The sequence below is a fragment of the Lissotriton vulgaris genome, chromosome 11 (genome assembly GCF_964263255.1).
Source record: "Lissotriton vulgaris chromosome 11, aLisVul1.2, whole genome shotgun sequence".
Classification (NCBI taxonomy): Eukaryota; Metazoa; Chordata; class Amphibia; order Caudata; family Salamandridae; genus Lissotriton; species Lissotriton vulgaris.
The window spans coordinates 682,009,668-682,029,096 of NC_141699.1; the positions used below are offsets into that span (position 1 = coordinate 682,009,668).

At 42.0% G+C, this 19,429-nt stretch overlaps 1 protein-coding gene across 2 annotated transcripts in view; it reads left to right on the top strand.

Annotated features, from left to right (window-relative positions):
- The window catches only part of UNC5D (unc-5 netrin receptor D), a 703,309-nt gene that overhangs the window by 299,722 nt on the left and 384,158 nt on the right, over positions 1-19,429 (top strand). For both annotated transcript variants that reach the window (XM_086943775.1, XM_086943776.1), the window contains exons 5-6: positions 12,501-12,668; positions 16,411-16,575. In XM_086943775.1, coding sequence (XP_086799901.1) covers positions 12,501-12,668; positions 16,411-16,575 — 333 coding nt within the window. The remainder of the gene's footprint in view (positions 1-12,500; positions 12,669-16,410; positions 16,576-19,429) is intronic.

Here is a 19,429-nt window from a genome sequence, read left to right on the forward strand (position 1 = left end):
TACTTTGATTTTTCATCAATCAAACCTTTTATTTCGGCTGTAAGCCATAAAAATTTACAATCACAAAAATGCACAGTTCATATCAATTTCAATAAAAAACATCATTCAAATCTTATTTAGAATTAAAAAGAACGTTGGTGGTTAAAATTAGTAGATGTAAGAAGAACAGGCCTCCTAGCCCCAACACAATAAAAATAATGTTATTAAATAGGTATTCTTCATAAAAGTAAAAATGCATATAAAGTTAAAAAGAAATTATTTGGACAAGCCAAAAAAATGCAGAACCCCAATGTCGATAATAATTGAATTACACATATCAGGTAATAGGACGCTACATGGGCATACTGAGCTTTACACTACAAGCTGGCTATCCTAGGGGACACATTGTCCATCACCTTCTTTCTCTGGATCTATGCACAGAGCAGATAACTTGATACTACCAGTGCGAATAATTCCCTAGTGTCACTCTTAAGGAGCCGTAGTGCTTCCCCACAGTGTCTAACTCCCCTCGAGTTTAATGCTGCTTTTAGCCATTTCTTACGCAGATTTCTATATTGTGGCCAGAAGAACATGAAATGTTCAACAGTTTCCGCGATGAAGGGCAGTTTTGGAAGAACTTGTTGTTTGTAAGTGTCTTGTCCCATTTCATAGTTTGAGTTCTCAGGGTCAATATGCCACACCTAAATTGGACATCCAGGCGCTTAGAGTAGCGTGGATTCATGCGATCCGTGTAAGGCTCCGGGTAGGGAGAACATTTACTGACTGATAATAGAATTTTCCTGATGTACTTTGCACGTTTGCAATTTCCCCTCAGAACCAGTTTTCACTCCAAGGGCATCACTTTTGGTGATCTGCTCTGGAGTGTTCCATAAATTTGCCATGCCTATTCTGTGGGATAATGCTTTTATCGCTTTCAGCCATGATGTACTTGAGTCCTTGTCCAGGGACACTAGCTCTTTTACAAAATCTCTGTACATTGTTAGTTCTCTGGTGGACCAAAGTCTTATCCAGAATAGTAGGGGTTTAAGTTGAACCACTAAGTGTATAGAGTTGAGTGCAAGATCAAATCTTAAAGGGGTGATGGTGAAGCTTGGGGGAAGATGGAAAAGGCCCCTTATGAACTTATTTTCTAATCTTGTCAGCACTTTTCCTTGGACATGGCCTCATATTTCAGCACCATTTGTTGCTGATGTTACAGCTGTTGCTCTATACATAAAAGGACCGGAGACAGAGCACCTCCTGAGGCAACCCTGCATCTTCTCCCTATGGCAGCAGTTTTCATTTGGAGGTTGGCTTTACTTTTCTCTATTTGTGGGCCCCTCATCTGGGTGTCACTCAGCCTAACTGCCAAATAGTCAAAGTGTGGAACTTTTTTAAGGCAGACCCCCTGAATTTACATGTTACCTCTAGATGTTGTATGGAGTTGATAGTCATGACTTTTGAACTTGTGGAGTTAGGCTCAAGTCCTTTTTCTTCACAAAAATGAAAAAAGGTGTTTAGTTGGGCTTGCAGCCCCATTGGAGTGCGTGAAATTAACAGGGTGTCATCCGCAAACATCAAAATCGGCGTTGACACACCTGTTAATTTAGGGACGTCATGTATGCAATTGTTCAGTTTACTTACTGCTCCATTAATGTAGAGACTAAAGAGGGTCAGAGCAAGGGCCCACCCTTGTCGAACCCCTTGATTAATTTTGATTTCATCTGACAAATCCCCAGCATTATTCCATCTGACCTTGGCTTAGGTACTTGTATGTAAAACTCTCAGAATCCTAAGTAGGTTTAGAGGGATACCATAGCCATCCAATACCTCCCATAGAGTTTCCCATAGGACCAGGTCAAATGCCGTCCATAAGTCTATAAAGGCGACATATAGATGGTCTCGCTTCAAGGTGACATATTTCCAGGTTATCACCTTGAAGCTGAGAACATGGTCCAGTGTGCTAATCTTGGGTCCAAACCCGGCTTGCGCCTATTCAGGGATGTTGTTCTCATCCATCCACTCATTGAGTTTAAGCAACACTTGCCTGCAGATTTTTTTTGGGTGTGGTCCAGCAGACTGATGGGTCTGTAATTTGAGGGGTTTTCACTGTCCCCCTTTTTGAAAATAGGTATAATAATTGCGTCATGCTAAGAGGGCGGGATAGAATTACCATTTAGAATGCTATTACATACAGCGTTCAGATATGGTACCCAGATGCCCGGTTGAGACAAAAAGAGATCACCTGGAATGCCATGCATTCCTGATGCCTTTTCTTTTTTCATTAGCTTGACTGCTAGGTGAGTTTCATCAATAGTAAAGGTAAAGTTAGCCTAAAAGATATTAAGTCTATTATACTTGTCATGGTTTGGGTTTTCCATCGGGTCACTCATGGCTCCTGGCGGAAGAATTATAGGATTATTCTGGTTCAGCTTACATTTATACAAGCCACTAAAGTGTGAGACCCATATCTCAGGTTGTATAGTTAACTCCAGGTGATTAGCACTCGAGGAGTTAACAGAGATTAATTTCCAGAACGTCTTGTGGTCACCCATGTTGAGGTCTTCTGCCATAAGTGACCACTGTTCCTCCTCCCAATCTGTTTTTGCATTTTCTAGTGTAGATTTGTAGTTTTTTTCTGGCCTTTAAGATTTCAGCTCTTTGTCCCTTTTTAATCGCACATAATAGACGAGATTTATCTAAGCAGCAAGATTTAGAATATCAGGAGGGGATTTTCCTATGGAGAGCCCCTCTTTTATGGTGCATGTCAAAACATGAACTTAATGTGCCCATCAATTCTGAGTGTATAAGGGCAAAGTTGATGCTATCCATATCTGCAGGATCTAACTGAGAGAGTTTCCACACAAAAAGATCATACAAGTGTGTAATTCGCTTTAAGTCCATCTCCATGGCTGCCCATTTAATGTTTCTTAGATTGGATGTAGGGGCCATAGATGAAGAGGTCACTACTTGATCAAGTTTTACATCAGTAAACTCATCCATAGCGAAGGATGCACTCAGAGCTTGGTGGCCGCTATCTGGTCTGGGGATCACCTTCATATCATATCGATCTGCCCATAACTCAGTGTCCAGGAAAATATAGTCTATTTGTGAAATACTGAAAACTCTTTTAAAGGTTGTGCACGCTGGACAATCTGACTTAGTGTTCCCATTAACCACTCTTAGGACATGGTCTAGTATCAAATCGACAGCTTGGGCTCCTGCTTTTGTGATATCAGCACCTTTGTTAGAACCAGGAAAATGTGATTTGGAAGTTCTTACATCAATCCCACTCTGGGTTTCTGTAGGATTCTGTCCAACATTTGTTGGTATTCGGGTGTTAATTTCACCTGCTACAACCACTAGGACTTTCCTAATATGCTTTGATTTCATTTTTGGGACAGTGCATATTACATATAAAGAAAAAGAGCAGCGTCATCTGAGTATGTAGTATACTTGCATATTTAAAGTTGTATGCCATAATATTATTAGCAAAAATATTGTCTGACAGAAATATCATGTCCTAAATATTATTTTGATTTTTTTTTTGTATAGGTTTTCCATTATTAACTTCAGTGGTGAAGTAATTTTGTAAACAATATTACGACACAATGTTTCTATCCAATTATGTTTTGGGTACAATTTTGTTGTAGTGTGCCCTCTTGACATATCCTCACTCCAGAGACGCAACAGAATGTGATTGATCACATAGTATGAAGGGGCTGAGCTGCATCCTGAAGTCCACATTTTGACTCATACTGAAACTGTAGATGTTGTCTGATTGATCACTGTTGATCTCAAGACCGAGGGACACCAGTGAAAGAAAACTATGAAGTTTATTCATTTTCATCACCAACAAACAGTCTTACAGTATTATCATGGGAAGAATCAAGTCAATAGAAAAAATACTTAATCTTATGTAAAGAGGTGAATAGGAATTGGAAAGTTATTAGGCTAACAGCGTTCTATAAACCAAAAACAACAATAAAACTTCCAGGACATAATTTTGTGTTCCCACAAGTTAGGCAACAGTGTCTCACAGCTATAAAAAAAATGCACATTCTTGTAGATTGCTGCTAAGCTGAGTTTGTTATTTATCATCTAAGTATTTTCATCATCATTATTGTTTCATTATTTTGGCAGAACAATGCTAGATCCAACTCACTAGTTATGAAACTGACTCCATCCTAGTGTTAGTTGTATTAGTTGATATCTGACTCAGGTCCAAGAGATCTGGGTCCTCACTCTAGGTTCAGGTTCACACAGGATAGGATACATTCTCGTCCATTAAACCTGGATTGAATCCATCTACAGAGTGAGTGTTTATCCTTAAAATCTGCCATGATCCAGGCATCTTGGACATACATGTAATTTTCAACTCTAACATTATGCCTTATTCCTACTGGCAGGTTGAGGAGAACAACATATAGCAGTCCTCTAAATGTACAGAAATGCTAGGAGGCACATGTGTAGTCAATATACTCAAATTCTTCAGACACACCTAACATTTTGGGGCAGATTTACAAGCCCTTTGGGCTGCCAGATCGTCACTTTTGTGACGCAACGCCATCAAATATTTCTGCCCCATAATTACAAAGAAAGGAAAAGCAACCCTGCATGGGTTTTCCGGTCCTTGTAAATACGGTCCCTTTACACTCAGCACTTTGTGTGAAAGGGGCGTTCCAAGGGTGTTACTGTTGGTCTTCCCACAACACCCAAGGAACCAGACAAAATTCCTGATTCACGAGAAATCGTAAATCAGGAAATTAGTCTGAATGCTATGCCTCCCCGGAGGAGGCGTGGGGAGGCACAACAAGGAGAAATCTATTCAGTTGTCCTATTTTTTTTCCTCTTTCTATGCGTGCTGCATTCCAAGGTTTCAAAAGTTTCCCTCACTTTGCCTTAGCTCTGCAATCCCATGCCTCTGCATATGGAGCCCAGATTGTAGGGGCCATCAGGGCTCACTGAATTACCAAAAGGAAAATTCACAGAAACATAAAGCATGGGGTGAACCACATCTCTGTGTATCAGTTCTACGCTCTCTCCAGTACATGTACTTACATGCTGGTGGTTTTTGTTTAATAATCTGGCGCACCCCAGCGTTTTCAGGTGCTATCAGTGAATATCCAAGCAGTGTTCCCCGCCTAAAGCATGGTTGCTGCTTCTACAACGGATCTACGGACTATACTATACCTTTAAGAAATGTCAGTTGGTCGGTTTACAAATAATTTGAACTGGATCAAATTGTAGCATAATGCCATTACCGAGCATATCCATTAAATTATTTTAAATAACAAAAAACATTTTCAATAGGAATTTGGAGTGAACTGTTAGTGTGTCCATTACAGTTTAACTAGATGTTCAAAATGAGAAATCTGGCAACTGTATCGGTAGTAAAAATGTACAAAATGTTTATATGAAACTTTAACTATGGTTATTTCGAGGTTTCATGAGAATAATATTTTCATTTGCAAGAGTGAAACCACTCATAGATTTTGTAACCATATAACGCGCATTTTCAGTAACATTGTGTCTGTTTCCAGCTCATTTGTGTATTGCATGGCTTGGAATGTATCCAATGAGGGTAGTGTTTCTCCGTGTCCTAGTACCCCAACTTTAGTTGCCTTTTGCCTGAATAAATAATCTGTTCACGTACAATGTAGGCAAACAGACCGGATTAACAATAATGTTGTTGCTCGCAGAGAAGAAGTGCCCAAATGGGGAAACTATCAATTGACCACGGCTCTGTAAATCTTTCCATTGGAGCAGTCAACAGGTTAAAAAAGAAATGTGCGATCCCGGCTAAATCAATTGTTGCTGATTCTATACTATTAAAGGCTACACTTTCTATAAGCAAGTTTGGTGTATTTCTGCAGAGATCATGTGGTATTTGGGGTAGCATATCTCCATGATGGGCATTTTCAAAGAAGCAACCATAGCAACATTACCCAACTTTTGTAAACCTCCTGGAATGCCATGGTCAGATCTGACACCCTGTTGCCCTCAGTTGCCCTCTGTTTTCCCTTCCCAGGAAACCCTGATAGGTTAATTGGTAAACTCACATACATTTGCTTGGTAATGCAGTCACTACGATTCATGAATCTTGTTAGACATGGGATTTCTGGTTGGCTAGGTCATGCCCCTAAGCAAGGCAGAAACCACCACTCTAGTCAGTGCAAGGGAGTTACACGCCGAATAAAACCCCTGCTCACCCCTTTGGTAGCTTGGCACGAGCAGTCAGGATTATCCCAGAGGCAATGTATAAAGCGTTTGCGCAACACACACACACACACACACACAGAGCAGCAACACACTAGGCACACCACAAAAGAAACTCCACACAAGGTTATATAAAAATAGCCTTTGTATTATCATAAACACATTAGAATCATAATCACACAATATACACTTTGCCAACTGGCACTAGGCAATATTCACAGGGGATTATATACACATGACAAGGCCAATCGGGCCACTGTCAGAACCTTTTAGAAAGCACTAGTAGCACATATAAAACATCACCATTTACTACTGGCAGAATACTGTACCCAGCATTATATCACATTAGGCATAAACCACATTATGCAGTAGGCATCACATTATTCATAAAACACATTATGCAGTAGGCATCACATTGGGCATAAACAGTGCACCACAGTAACACTAAAAAAGTGCACACAGAACCTTGGAACCTTGTGTCCTGTCACCATCACAGATAAAGTGCATACAGCACCTTAGCGTTAACCATGACCCCAGGCCAACTGGCATTTCTCTGGGGCTCAAACTGCCCTTTGTCCAGAATGTCAGGGCATAAACTGTGGGCCTTTCAAGTAGCCCTGTGGCTGCAAAAGCAGCAAAGCCAAGGTGCGCAGTGCACTGGGGTGTGAGGTGCGTCTCATCCCTTCCTTCTCACTAAAAGAAACTGCCCCCTGCAGCTGCCCGCTCTCTCGCGGTGCAGCCGTCAGAATGAGGCCTGGCACCAATGTGCCTCCTGAGTCCCCCACTGGGACTTCTACAAACAATTTGACCCTCAGTGCAGCTGCCCGCGCTCTCGTGTGGCAGCTGAGAAATGAGCTGTGGCACCAACCCTGCCTTGAAGGTGCCCCCCTCACCGGGGCTCTCCTGGTGCCACTCACGGCACCCCAAAAGAAAAAGAATGCTCATTTATAGCCCCATTCACTGGGGCTTCTCCTTTGGGGCAGACGCCGGTTACTGTATGGAGATGGTCACCGTGGGAGCCTGCGAGACTCCCGTCGTGCTCCTCCTCCCACAGCCTCTCCTTGGGTGTGGGCAGTGGTGGTGAGCCATCCCCAGGCTCTGTCTCTCCTTGGGAAGGCGGGCGGAGCTTCCCTCACTTCTCCGGTGAGGCTTGGCAGCATGCGGGGCTCTCTTCCAGCTCACGGGAGCCCCGCCTCAAATCAGGCGCTGTGTTGCCTGACTTAAGGCACAGCCCTTCCCTCTTGGCCACGCCCCGGGTCAGACACTCCTCGCCTGGCTTTCGGTTCACGCTGGCGGCTGCATCTCGACGGTTTCTTTCTCTGGGTACACACAATTGCGGGGTGGGCTCCCGCCAGATAAGCACAAATGCTGGGTGGGCTCCCGCTATTAGATAAATATAAATGCGGCAGAATATACCCAAATGCGGGGTGGGGTCCAGCTCGTACAGTTCACAAAGACGGGGTGGGCTTCTGCCGACAAGTGCACAAACGCTGGGGAATCCCCAAGTTGGGATTCCCTCCAAATATGGCACAGTGCAGAGTTGTAAAGCCCCCAGCACTCTCCTCGTTCTGGGAGAGAAAGGTATATTGCTCCCAAGGTGCTCAGGCATAATTTCCATTGGGGCACAATGCTAGAACCGGGCAGGCCAGCTCACAGGACCCTCCAGCAGAGAGGCAGTCTCTCATGGCAGTTCCTCCTGGGGCCCAGCAGCAGCAAGTCACCCCCCAAGTCACAAGAAAGAACACCTTCATGGGGTCACAGCCCCAGTACTTATACAGTCTTTTCCTTTGTTCTGCCCTTGGCACAGGGCTTGGGGAACCAGCCTGAACTGGTTCTGGGAGGTTTAGGAGCACTCTGATTACAGGGCTCCTCTTCCCCATTGTCAGGTGGGGGCTCGGTCATCAGACCACCAGAAGGGTGCGGAGTCAGCATTCACACAGGCAGGCACAGACCTATTCAGGGTCAGGGGACTACTCCTCCCACTACTGCAAATGCAGATCCCCTATTCAGCCTAGCACTGATTCAACCTGCCCTCCCTGGAGCCACACACACCTCACCTGCCCATGTTACTCCAAAGCCAGACATGCAATCCACATCAGGCAGGCTGACACATAGCACACAAAAATGCCAACTTCTAAAAGTGGCCTTTCTAAAATAGTGATAATAAATCTGCGCACACCATTGCGCAGCATTTATTATTACTATTCCAACAATACCAAAATTGACCACGCTGCTCCTCTCATATCAGGAATTACCACTGAAACACTTATCAGGGAATCCCTAATGCATTCCTATCAGAGGGCAGCCTCACAGTAGTGATAAACCAAAATGGCTGTTTGTCACTACAAGGATATGTCACACACTTAAGGTGCATGTCCTACCTTTTACCTACAATGAACCCTGCCCATAGGGCTAGCTAGGTCCTACCTTAGAGGTGACTGACATGCAGTAAAAAGGGGATCACAGACATGGCACACACTTTAGGTGCCATGTCACAGCAGCAGTAACACTGCACACACAGGCCCTGCAATGGCAGAGGCCTGAGGCAGGTTTGCAAAGCTACTTTGGTGGGTGGCACAATCAGTGCTGCAAGCCCACCAGTAGCATTTAATTTACCAGCCCCTGGTATACGGGCCAAACAGGTGTAGACCAATCTTACCATGGTTACCATAGAGAGCACACACACTTTACAGTGAACAGCAGTGCTAAAGTGCCCAGAGTCCTAAAGCCACAAACACCATGTCAGACAAAAGGCTAGGAGGAAGGCAAAAAGTTCAGGGATGACCCTACAAAAAGGGCCTAGTCCAACAAATCTCTAGGAGCGAAGAGAAAGAAAAAAGATGAGATCACCAAATGACAAGAGAATCCACATCTTCAACCATTGCCTACTCCTTTCTAGGAATTGTACCATATCACTTTTCAATCATATTTAGCAAGCTTAAGCAAATTGGAGTTCTAAAATCAAGGCATATGTATATATAGCTTAGGCATATTTGTGACCTTATTACAGTTTGTAAATCAAGCTTGAATGCTTTTGATTCATTAAAGATTTCTTAAATAATTGGCTCATGATGAAGTCTATAGCTTAAGTGAACTAGACTTCGATGATGAGAAGCTTTTTAGCTCAGTGGCCCTCCTGCAATCTGAGGCTCCCATTGTGAGTTCTAAAATGCTTGAACAACGTGTGTAGGGTAAAAATGAGAAACGATTATACTTTTAATTTACTCAAGATTATGTCATCTATAAAACTACAATGGCCATGATATAGCATATATTTGAAAAATGGGCAGTCTGCATCTCCCCAGCCTTTAAAAATGTGGGATGGTTGAAACCAACTTAGCTTATCTTTTTTTCAAGTGAGATAAACATTCGATCAATTTTCTAGGGATTTAGGGGCATATGTACAAGGGGATATCGCCACCAATACGGCACTTTTAGCGATGTTCTGGTATTGATATACCCTTCTCCTTATTTATGGAGTGGCGTTAAGCCACTTCACATGGCTTAACAATGCCTTTTACAAAAGGCCCCTTTTCATGCTTTACTTAGCGTGAAAGGGGCATGCAATGGGTGTTGCAGTGGGCGTTCTGCCACAACACCCATTGCTTTTTAACATTGCCCCATATTTACAAGACTATGGCAGTGCAAAAACTAAGACCAGGGAATACCTTGTCTTAGACTTGCGATGCGAGGAGCAATTTTTAATTTCTCCTCGTTTTTTGCTTTTTCCATCTGTGATGCATTCTGCAGCACACTTAATAAGAGCAAATAACCTCTCAAGATTGTTTATGTGCTGGAAGGTGTCTCTTCCTGCACATAAACAATCACCTCTGCAGCGCCGGCACCCTTGCAATGTGGTGCTAGGGTGCCTGCGCTGGTGATATGCAACTTTATTTGCACCTGTGCTAGGGAAAACACAGTGGTGCACTGCGCTTTTGTAAACACTGCGCATCCTTGCAGTTTAATAATGTTTCAGTGTGGCGTTACTAATTTTGGCGTAACACAGTGCTCTGACATTGTGTTGTATATATCCCCCTTAGTGTCTGACATTTCAGCTATTTGGTGGTACCTTTATTAAAATGATTAAAAGCTTGGCTAGTTGAGCTGAGCAGATGTGCGAGCACTGCTAATAAATCAGCCTGTTGTGTGCTGTATACAGTGACTTCTGCACTTGCAATAAGCACTAATTTAAATTGAGTGTAAGTGTTTGTCTTCTAAAACAATCTCAAAAATGGTTTGAACCTCACTTCCTATTATCTTATGCAGTCATATGCCAGAATATTCAGTTTTAAAAATTGTCCTAAAAAACTTTCTTAGCCAGAATATCAACTACTGTGATATTATGAAGGTAAATATATATAGTAAAAATATATTTATTATTCAAAGTTTCAAAGTTTATTGACAGATCAAAAGACATTTTAACCGTCAGGATACACAAAATCAATCAAATCACATCACATAAATTCATCATCACAATAATCACAGTAAAGAAAGAACATGCAATACCTTTTTAATCAAAGTCAGATTTGCATAAAGTTGTAAAGGAAAAGAAAATTAGGTAGATAAATAATTAACATAACGAATACATTAAAATGAGAATAAAAATGGCAGTCCTTTAGTTTGCGTTTCCAGTAGTTTTTGGTAATGATTTTAGTCTAATCGCCCATGCACCAAAAAGAAATTTGGAAACGGCTTTCATTTCCTCAAGGAGGGATCACTCTTACAAATCCATTGACCCAATCAGTAATTGATAAATTCCTGCACAGAGAAAGGAGCCATCTTCGTATAGGAATTACATATTTGGGACAAAAAAAGAGAATGTGTTCTTCACTTTACTTGGTGGAAGGACAAACGTTACAGGTTCTTGATCCTCCAATCGGAGGATCCCATTCGAAAGTAAACTCGGATTTGGCAGGGTTCCATATCTAAATTGAAGGAAGAGAGTACAGGCTCGTGCTGGGTGAAAATGTAAAAAAATTTAAATTGATACTTGTGTAGCGCACTACTCGCCCGCAAGGGTCTCAAGGCACTTATACAAATACCGCTGTGGAACCTATCCTGACTTTCCCTGTGAGGCGTCCACTCCTGGGCACCCCCAAGGTGGAGGCCAGGCATCCTTAGCGTTGTGGGGGCTGTTGTGGAGATTAAGCAAGCTATTGCCCAGAGTTGCAGAGTGGGACTCCATACTTGGAATAGGCATCGTGGCGAGAATTATCAGGTCCATGGAATTTTTGAGCCCAAGACCCGCCGAGGTGGGGAATTGAACCCTGGTCCCAGGCTAGACCTCTGCATCAGGGTCTGCCGCTCTAACCATTGAGCCACACTTCTCCTGGATATAGTCAAGAAACGTCTCAGCTTTAAGCACCGACTTATACATTTAGAAACATCTTGATTTCTTATTCTTGTAGATGGCTATTTCTTCAAGGAACAAATAGATACTATTGATACATATACATTTATGCACTATAAGCATATACATACCTTTAAGCTATGTAGATGTAGTGTTAAGAATAGTAAACCTATACTTACTTTTACAAACTTACCTTCATGCAATCAATATTCTGGAAACCATAATTTTGCAGGACGATATCTTTGTTGTCAATATTCTGTTTGCACAACACTCATGCAACCTTTTATGAAGGCTTCATGATGTGAGAACTCCGCCATTTTTGCGGTTGCTGCCAGAGGTCTCTGTTCATCCCCTCTATGGTTGTTTATGCAACAATATTTTGTGGTTATTCACGTTCATTGATTTAGGCAGGGCCACCTCATGCACCTTGGATATATAATTCCCCATGTCTTATATTGAGTTTGGCAAACAATTAATTTTAGGAGAAATCATTTGTTATATTTGCTATAATTTCAAATTACAATGTGACATAACAAGCAATTGTAGGTACATTTAAGCTCTCATTGTGTACTAGGAATAGTGCTACACAGGTAAGTTAGACCACCATTTAAATCAGTGCTTGTTGGATTTCAGGCCTTTTCTGCACACTTTGCCTCGTTGTATGCTTTATTAACTATAGTTGTTGTTATGTTACTTTCTTATTCCTAAAACCTATCCCCCCTCTCCAAAAGTGCACTGGGCTTCAGGGGGAAAGTGTCAATTTTCCAACAGGACATTGCCTCTGAAGTGCCAAAAATGGTCTTATGTCAAAGTCATTTCTGAGATACTGGTTTGATAGTATTTGCATCAGTTTCTCTAAATAAATCAGCCCACATCTCTCCTTTATTCCAACTCCCGAAACATCTAACCAAACCAAGCTAAAATGTCATCCTTTACCATAACTGTTTTCCAGTGAATGGAGGCTGGTCCCTGTGGACAGAGTGGTCTTCCTGCAATGTGCGCTGTGGCCGCGGTTGGCAGAAGCGATCCAGGACCTGCACCAACCCCGCTCCTCTCAACGGCGGTGTTTTCTGCGAGGGGATGCCGGTGCAGAAAATCTCCTGCACCTCGCTTTGCCCGGGTGAGAAAAAGTTCCAGTGACATGAGCAAAATATTGTTCCTCTCAGGAGAATTATCTGGCTCTTTTCTCTAGATCTAATTCCGTTTGCCATGATTCTCAGAAATGTGTGGCCTTTTAATTTGTGTCCCAAGTAAATACCATCTCAAATATCCATCTCCCTTAAAATTTGGAAGATGTTGATATTAATCTTGTGGAGAGAGAAGGGTTTGGTCCCACCTAAAGTAGTTTTATGAGTCTGAGAAACTGAATGTTTTAAAGTGTGGTAAAAATTTAAATGGAATTCTTACTAAGCCATGTGTAAAATTCTATAAGAAATGCTATTGCACACAGTAAATTGTGGTCAAATATTTGACAAATTGTGAATGTACTGGATAATCCTGTAAAGTGTGATATGGTGATGATGGTGATGCAACAAGCCAACAATAAAGAAATAAAATGAAAATGTTAATAATAAGTGATAATTGTATCCTCTAGAGTAATAATTCAGAGATCCAAATTATTCAAGCCCACTCTTGTCAAAAACACACCTTCTAAGCCACCCTACACGGGTAGGAGCTCTTTTTCTACCTACCATACACTAATCATTCCGAATGTAAATGTTTAATGTGGAATTTCAGCCTCTGCTCATAGAAAGTTGCAAAGGATCACTTTGCTCTACACAACTATGGTGTGCCCACTAACATCCCATTTCTTTACAATGGTTGCTAATTAAAAAATGTGTTGACTAGGAAGACATTCCCAAAATAGATCCTCAGTCGCTCCATACTTGTTCAGGTTAACCACAGTACTGTTGTTTATCCCACTGACTTGTCATGACACACATGGAATGTTAAGTAACCAATAACTCAAAGGATTGGACCTTTCCTTTAGTAGGTCTGTAAGAACATAGATAAGTAAACCTGTATTGAGATATGCCTGAATGACTAATCACAGTTATTTTTTACATATATTTTTTTTATCTACTTAAATTACCCTACAATTCATGGTTTCATACAAAAGTTCCTCTGCACCACCTCACATGTGACTACCTGTAACCTTGAAAGAGAAAATATTACTTTGGCACCCACTGATTTATACAACTGGCTCCAAAAAATAAATGCAAGTGATTCACAGCAAACATATGAGAAAAACAACCTCCCTCTTTCCACATGCTTTGTTAAGTTTGGATCTTGTAGTGACCACGAACCAAACATGGATGCTGAATAACTACTTTGCCTTACATTGTCACTCACTGACTGACCAGTGAACCTCTGCTACCTTGACTGCCTTCAGAAGACTTGTTAATTTAATTTTGAATTCAACTTAGAATAATAGAATTCAAGTTTTTTTAATTTTAACTAAATATTTGCAAAGCTGTGTTTCGGATGAACTCCCTGCCTTTGGTGGAAGCATTTTAAAAAAAATGCAGAATTAACAGCGAAAAATCATCAGACCCATTGCATTGCCTGACAGTAGGAGTATTCAAGGACCCTGCTTTACAGAGGGGGTGTACACTCTGTAGGGGGACGAATGTGGAAGCATTCATGATCTCTGCATACTCTTTCTAACTACTTAGAAGTGCATCAGAGCTTGGTCGAGACATGTGTATTTGATACCATCACTTGAATGTATAGAGCGACAGAAACAAGGTCTTATAGCAGTCTGGTGCCTAGGGTAGTTTGAATGTATGAGAATAGTATTTGGGTACAATCCAGATGGGAGTTCTTAAGGTTCCTAAGATACCCTTTTGAGAAGCAAGGGAATTAAACCTCCTGGAAAAATGCAGATTATTGACAGCAATAGCATCCTAGGCACAAAACCTCCAAAAATGGGAATTTTAAGCAATGAAAATTTAGACCTGTACTTAGAGACTTATTTTGAGTACCGTGGTCCCGGGACTGCGGTACTTGTGGTGGCAGTCTGACCACCACCACCACTGCTGGTCGTGCCTGCCGTATTATGATGGTGGCAGTGGGACTGCCTCCAGAACCCAGAGCCCATGACGGTGGCGTTGTGTAAAGGGGTCTGCCGATACTGGCACTGCCGAGCATATTACAACCTGCATCAGCACCGGCATTTTCATGTTGGGGACTCCACCATGAAAAGTGTTGCAGACATGCACTTTAGGGGAACCTAACAGTGCCACCGGCCGAATCTGGGCCTAGGGTGTTTACGGAGGGCACATGTTGTGCTCCCCTGGAATTGCGCCCTAATTCGTGCATGGTTGGGCATGCACGACATGGGGCATGCCACACCGTGCAGGAACGTGCGACAGACACTCTCAGCAGCGGTATGCTGTTAAGGCTCTCATATAAGCCTAACACAGCCTCTGTTGTAAGACCACTGCCGCACTGTCCGCACACCCTAGATTAAACCCAAAATCCAGCAGGCGGGCTCACCACGGCCTTGGCGGTCTTCCTGAGATCAGAGCAGTGACGGTCCCATTGGAAGACCACCAATCTCGTAAGAAGGCCCTTAACTTTTGGACCTTATGAAACTGCACCTGTTACATTAAATTAGGCTTATAAACAACATATTAACAATTTCCTCTCAATTGAATAATAGTCATTGGGGGCAAAAGCCCTTGTTTTGAAATCTATATGCATGTTGTGGACACTTGATGGCTCCATGCAGCACTATTTCGGTAGTATTCTCTAGAGAGCAAGGAAAGTAGAAAATCTTCCTATTTCTTGCAACGTTATTGGTAAAGAGATCGAGGCTCCTGTTTATGCTATCTGATTTTCTTTGTGTTTTTTGTACACACAACACTTGCATTGAAAAAAACACCGTCCAGAATGAAGTATTTGTAATTAAACTATGATGCCAAGGATCGGTATATACTAAAGGAAACAATATTAAAGATAAAACAATTATAGCTGCAGAATTCGAAGATGACAGTGTCAGAAGGGAATGTCGCTGAGAACATTTGTGCATTTATTGTGAATGACCAAGCCCGTTCAGGGAAGAGAGTGAGTCAACAGTTTGGCAGTGAGGAAAGTAAAATATGTAAAACCAGTTTTGGCTCATAACCTTACAACAACAACTAGACAAAATTGCGAGGAAACCTGTAAATAAACTGATTTTCATTTGTGTGGTATGACAAAAATTCTAAATTATGGAGGAAAATTAAAAACCTATAGATAATGTTCCCGTGGAATTTCCTTCAGCTTGAAGACATGATTATGTAGGAAATTCCACCACCCATCTCAATAGTGAATGTGGAACTGATGAGTCTGAAGAGTTTATGGGAAGAGAAGCAAAGCTGTGAGTGACAGTGAGTGCAGCCATGTTGAACTAAAATGGCAGTGAATGGCGCACGGGTCAGTAATTCTAAAGGGTTGTAGCAATGGCTGATGGATAGTAGGATGGCAGAATTGAGCAACAGTAGAGACAGATTGCACATGTGGAGAACCGACAGAGCAGATGAAACTGAAATGAGACACAAGCTGAAACGTTGCCATTGCCATGATGACAAAAAAGTCTTTTGAGTTTAAGAGAATTAACTTTGGTGGCGTGCATGACAAACTAAATAATTTGAGTATTAATGGTAGATCATGGCAATCATTGCCACACTTTTCCTCAGATAATTTTATTTTTGTAAGCACTGTAGCACACAATACCTCTTACTTTTTCTAGATCAACTAGTCTCCTTATTTAATGATAATGTGAATGTCATGTTGTTACCATCTTATGTTCTGAAGATTGGAAGATATGCTAGAATTAATCTAGGACTTTCACCTTCTCCTCTTGTATTTTTTTTTAGTGGATGGCAACTGGGAGGCGTGGAGTGATTGGTCGGTGTGCAGCCCTGAGTGTGAGCACCAGCGTAGCCGGGAGTGTATTGCGCCCCCACCAAGGAATGGAGGAGATTTTTGCGAGGGGCTCAGTCATGAGTCTGAAAACTGCACCGGAGACCTCTGCATTCAAGGTAGGTCGCCCAGACTTGGGACTATATGAAGTGCTGACGGAAACAGGATGAGGCACTCGATTCTTGTCGGTTAGAGAAGTGAGTGATGTTTATTTGAAGGGATAAGGAACATGCCTGCTCTAAATATGATAACACTAACAGCACTTAAGGCTTTTAAGCAGTCCTTCAGCTTTACACAGTTTAGTCCTGCATCAACCGCCCAGAAAAAATACCCTAAAAATGTGGCTTAAAATGGAATGTTAGTACAAGGTAAGAAGTAACATCATGAATTTGAAATGGCTTTCAAGATTCATGCTTCTTGCATGGATGTCAAAGTGAAGGTCACCCTCCACTTCCTCGAAATGTTTATATCATTTAGACCCTAAGTACAAATATCAGGGTTATCATATAAGAGTCCTTGGAAAGAAATCTCTAGCAGATTGAATTAAATGCTTTGTGATATCAGAGCAGATTTCTTGAAGAAAATTTCTAGAAGCATCCTTTGGAGTTCCAGCATTGAGAAATCAGGGCTAGGTGTATCAAAATTAGGAATTACGATTTTCAAACTGCGATTGTTACCCAATCACAATTTTGAAACTGCAATTCCTAATGTATGACAGTTTTATTTTTAAAATAGCGATTCCGAGTGGATTGCAAATCAACGTACTCATGAATATTAATCAGAGAGTTCGCAACTTGCGACCAGCTAAGAATTACAGCAGTGGTGGCCTGCTGGGTTCAGCAGACCACCATAACTGTGATTGCTTTTTAATAAAGCCTCTTTTTTTTAATGCAGTCCGTTTTCCTTAAAGCAAAATGGGAGGCTTTCCTAGAAAGAAAACAAAACATTTAAGTTGTATCTTTTAAGAGTAGGCAGTGTCCCATGAGACAGTGGTCCATGAGACAACTGCCAGATTTTAAAACATTTAAACATTCTCAAAGGGGAAGGAACCCCTTCTCATTTGCGAATGGGTTACTACCAATTTTGAATTGGTGGTAAAGTATTACTGTTTTGCGACAGTAATTCGGTCGCAAATCATTAGTAGATATCACCACTTTTCGATATTCGGAAGGGTTTGTAAAACAGGTTAACACAGTAGAGCTCATGATTAATATCTATAGTGAAGTAGAAAAAACAGTGACGTATTAAAATCTTTCTTTTTTGTAGTGTGTGAACTACAGCTGGTGATAATACTATCTGTAGGTCTCTGTGTCTTTTACTACTGCTGATAAAGTACTTGTGTTAAAGTATACTAATTTACATTAATGTGTTTTTAAAAAGGCATACACGACTCCTTGACTACACAGGCATGTGCTTGTTAAATGCATACTCTATATAGTGTCCAGAAACGTGAGGTGATTATACTTGTACCTTGAGGTCGAAGGTCCCTGTGCACTTCCAATCAAGTTTGTTTCATGGATACCATTCTACTCCAAATCTCCCTTCAAATTCTCCTCTCTGTTTCCAAGATCCCACTCTTGACTGTTCCTTCACCAATCACTCTTTACCTCCTAATTGTTTTACTTCACTCTTGCTAGGTCTCTCTCCATACTTCCAGTGTATAAAAAATGTCTCTTCTCCATTTTAGGTCTCTCATGCCACCAGAAGCCACATTGAAATGTTCTATGCTTTCTGCCATATTTTACTTTTCTCCACAAAAGGAAGTCCTTTTCTTGCTGAATTCTTTCTTATTACATCTATCAGTTTCTCTGATTCCACCTCAACTTCCTATCACTTTATCACATTAGTTCTTAAGCAGTGGCGACCAGTACAGGTAAGAGCGGTGAGGTGGTGGGTCAGTGGGGTTGGGTGGGGTCGGGGAAGTCGACATACAACAGGAAAAGTAACATTATATAAAAAGAATGAAAAAACACTTACCTTGCGCTCACCGCAGTGCAAACTTGGTGATGCTGCGAGTGCAAGGTAAGTGGTTTTATATTTATTATATTATTATTTTATATATTTATTATTTTATTTAATGTTACTTATTCCTTCATCTGTCGACTTCCCCTACCCCCAAGCCGGCACGCCCAACTGCTCTTACCTGTGCCGGCCACCACTGTTCTTAAGTTTTCTTTAAAAAATAATGAGTCAATTAAGGACGTAGAAGGGGGCATTGGAGAACAACATGCGCACACACACACACAGGGGCAGTGCGTCCATTAGGGTGCTGGGGCATTGCCCCACAAGCCGCCTGCACCCGCAGCTCCCTCGGCGTCTCTGAACTTAAGTAAACTCTCAGTTTACTTACGTTCAGAGACGCCGAGGGAGAACTGACAATCATGACAGTCAGCATGACGTCAGGCTGCCCAACCCCTTCAGAGTCTGAAGGGGGTGGGCAGTCCGGCGTCATGTTGACTGACATGATTGTCGGACAAGGGGCAGCAGGCAGCAGCACAACACAAGTGTGCATGAGTGGGGACGGAGGGAGAATTTTTCCTCCATGCCCACTCATGCACACTTGTGCCTGCTCTGTCTTGCGCATGCCCATTAGGAGAGCGAGGGTTGAGCAAAGGCTCAAACCTCAGTCTCCTAATGGGGAGGTGGGTAGAGAGTAACCATGCCCTAAGTCAATCCTGGCGCTGCTGGAGCGTCAGGATTGGCTGAGAGGGTTTGGAACTTGCCAGCAGGGATGCGGCTGTTATCATGTGGGCGCCAACGGATCCGAGGCGGCACTAAAATGGTAAGGTAGGGATTTTAATTTAATTTTAAAACTGCCCCCACCCCGACATCCCCCCTCCCGGAGGCGCGACTGCAATAAAAAATGTGTTGATGACACTGATGACACTGATATGAAGCCTGGAAAGCATCGGGTGGCATAATTGATACTTTAGGTTACTTTCATTAGTATTCTACAAGGACTGGTGTGCTAAT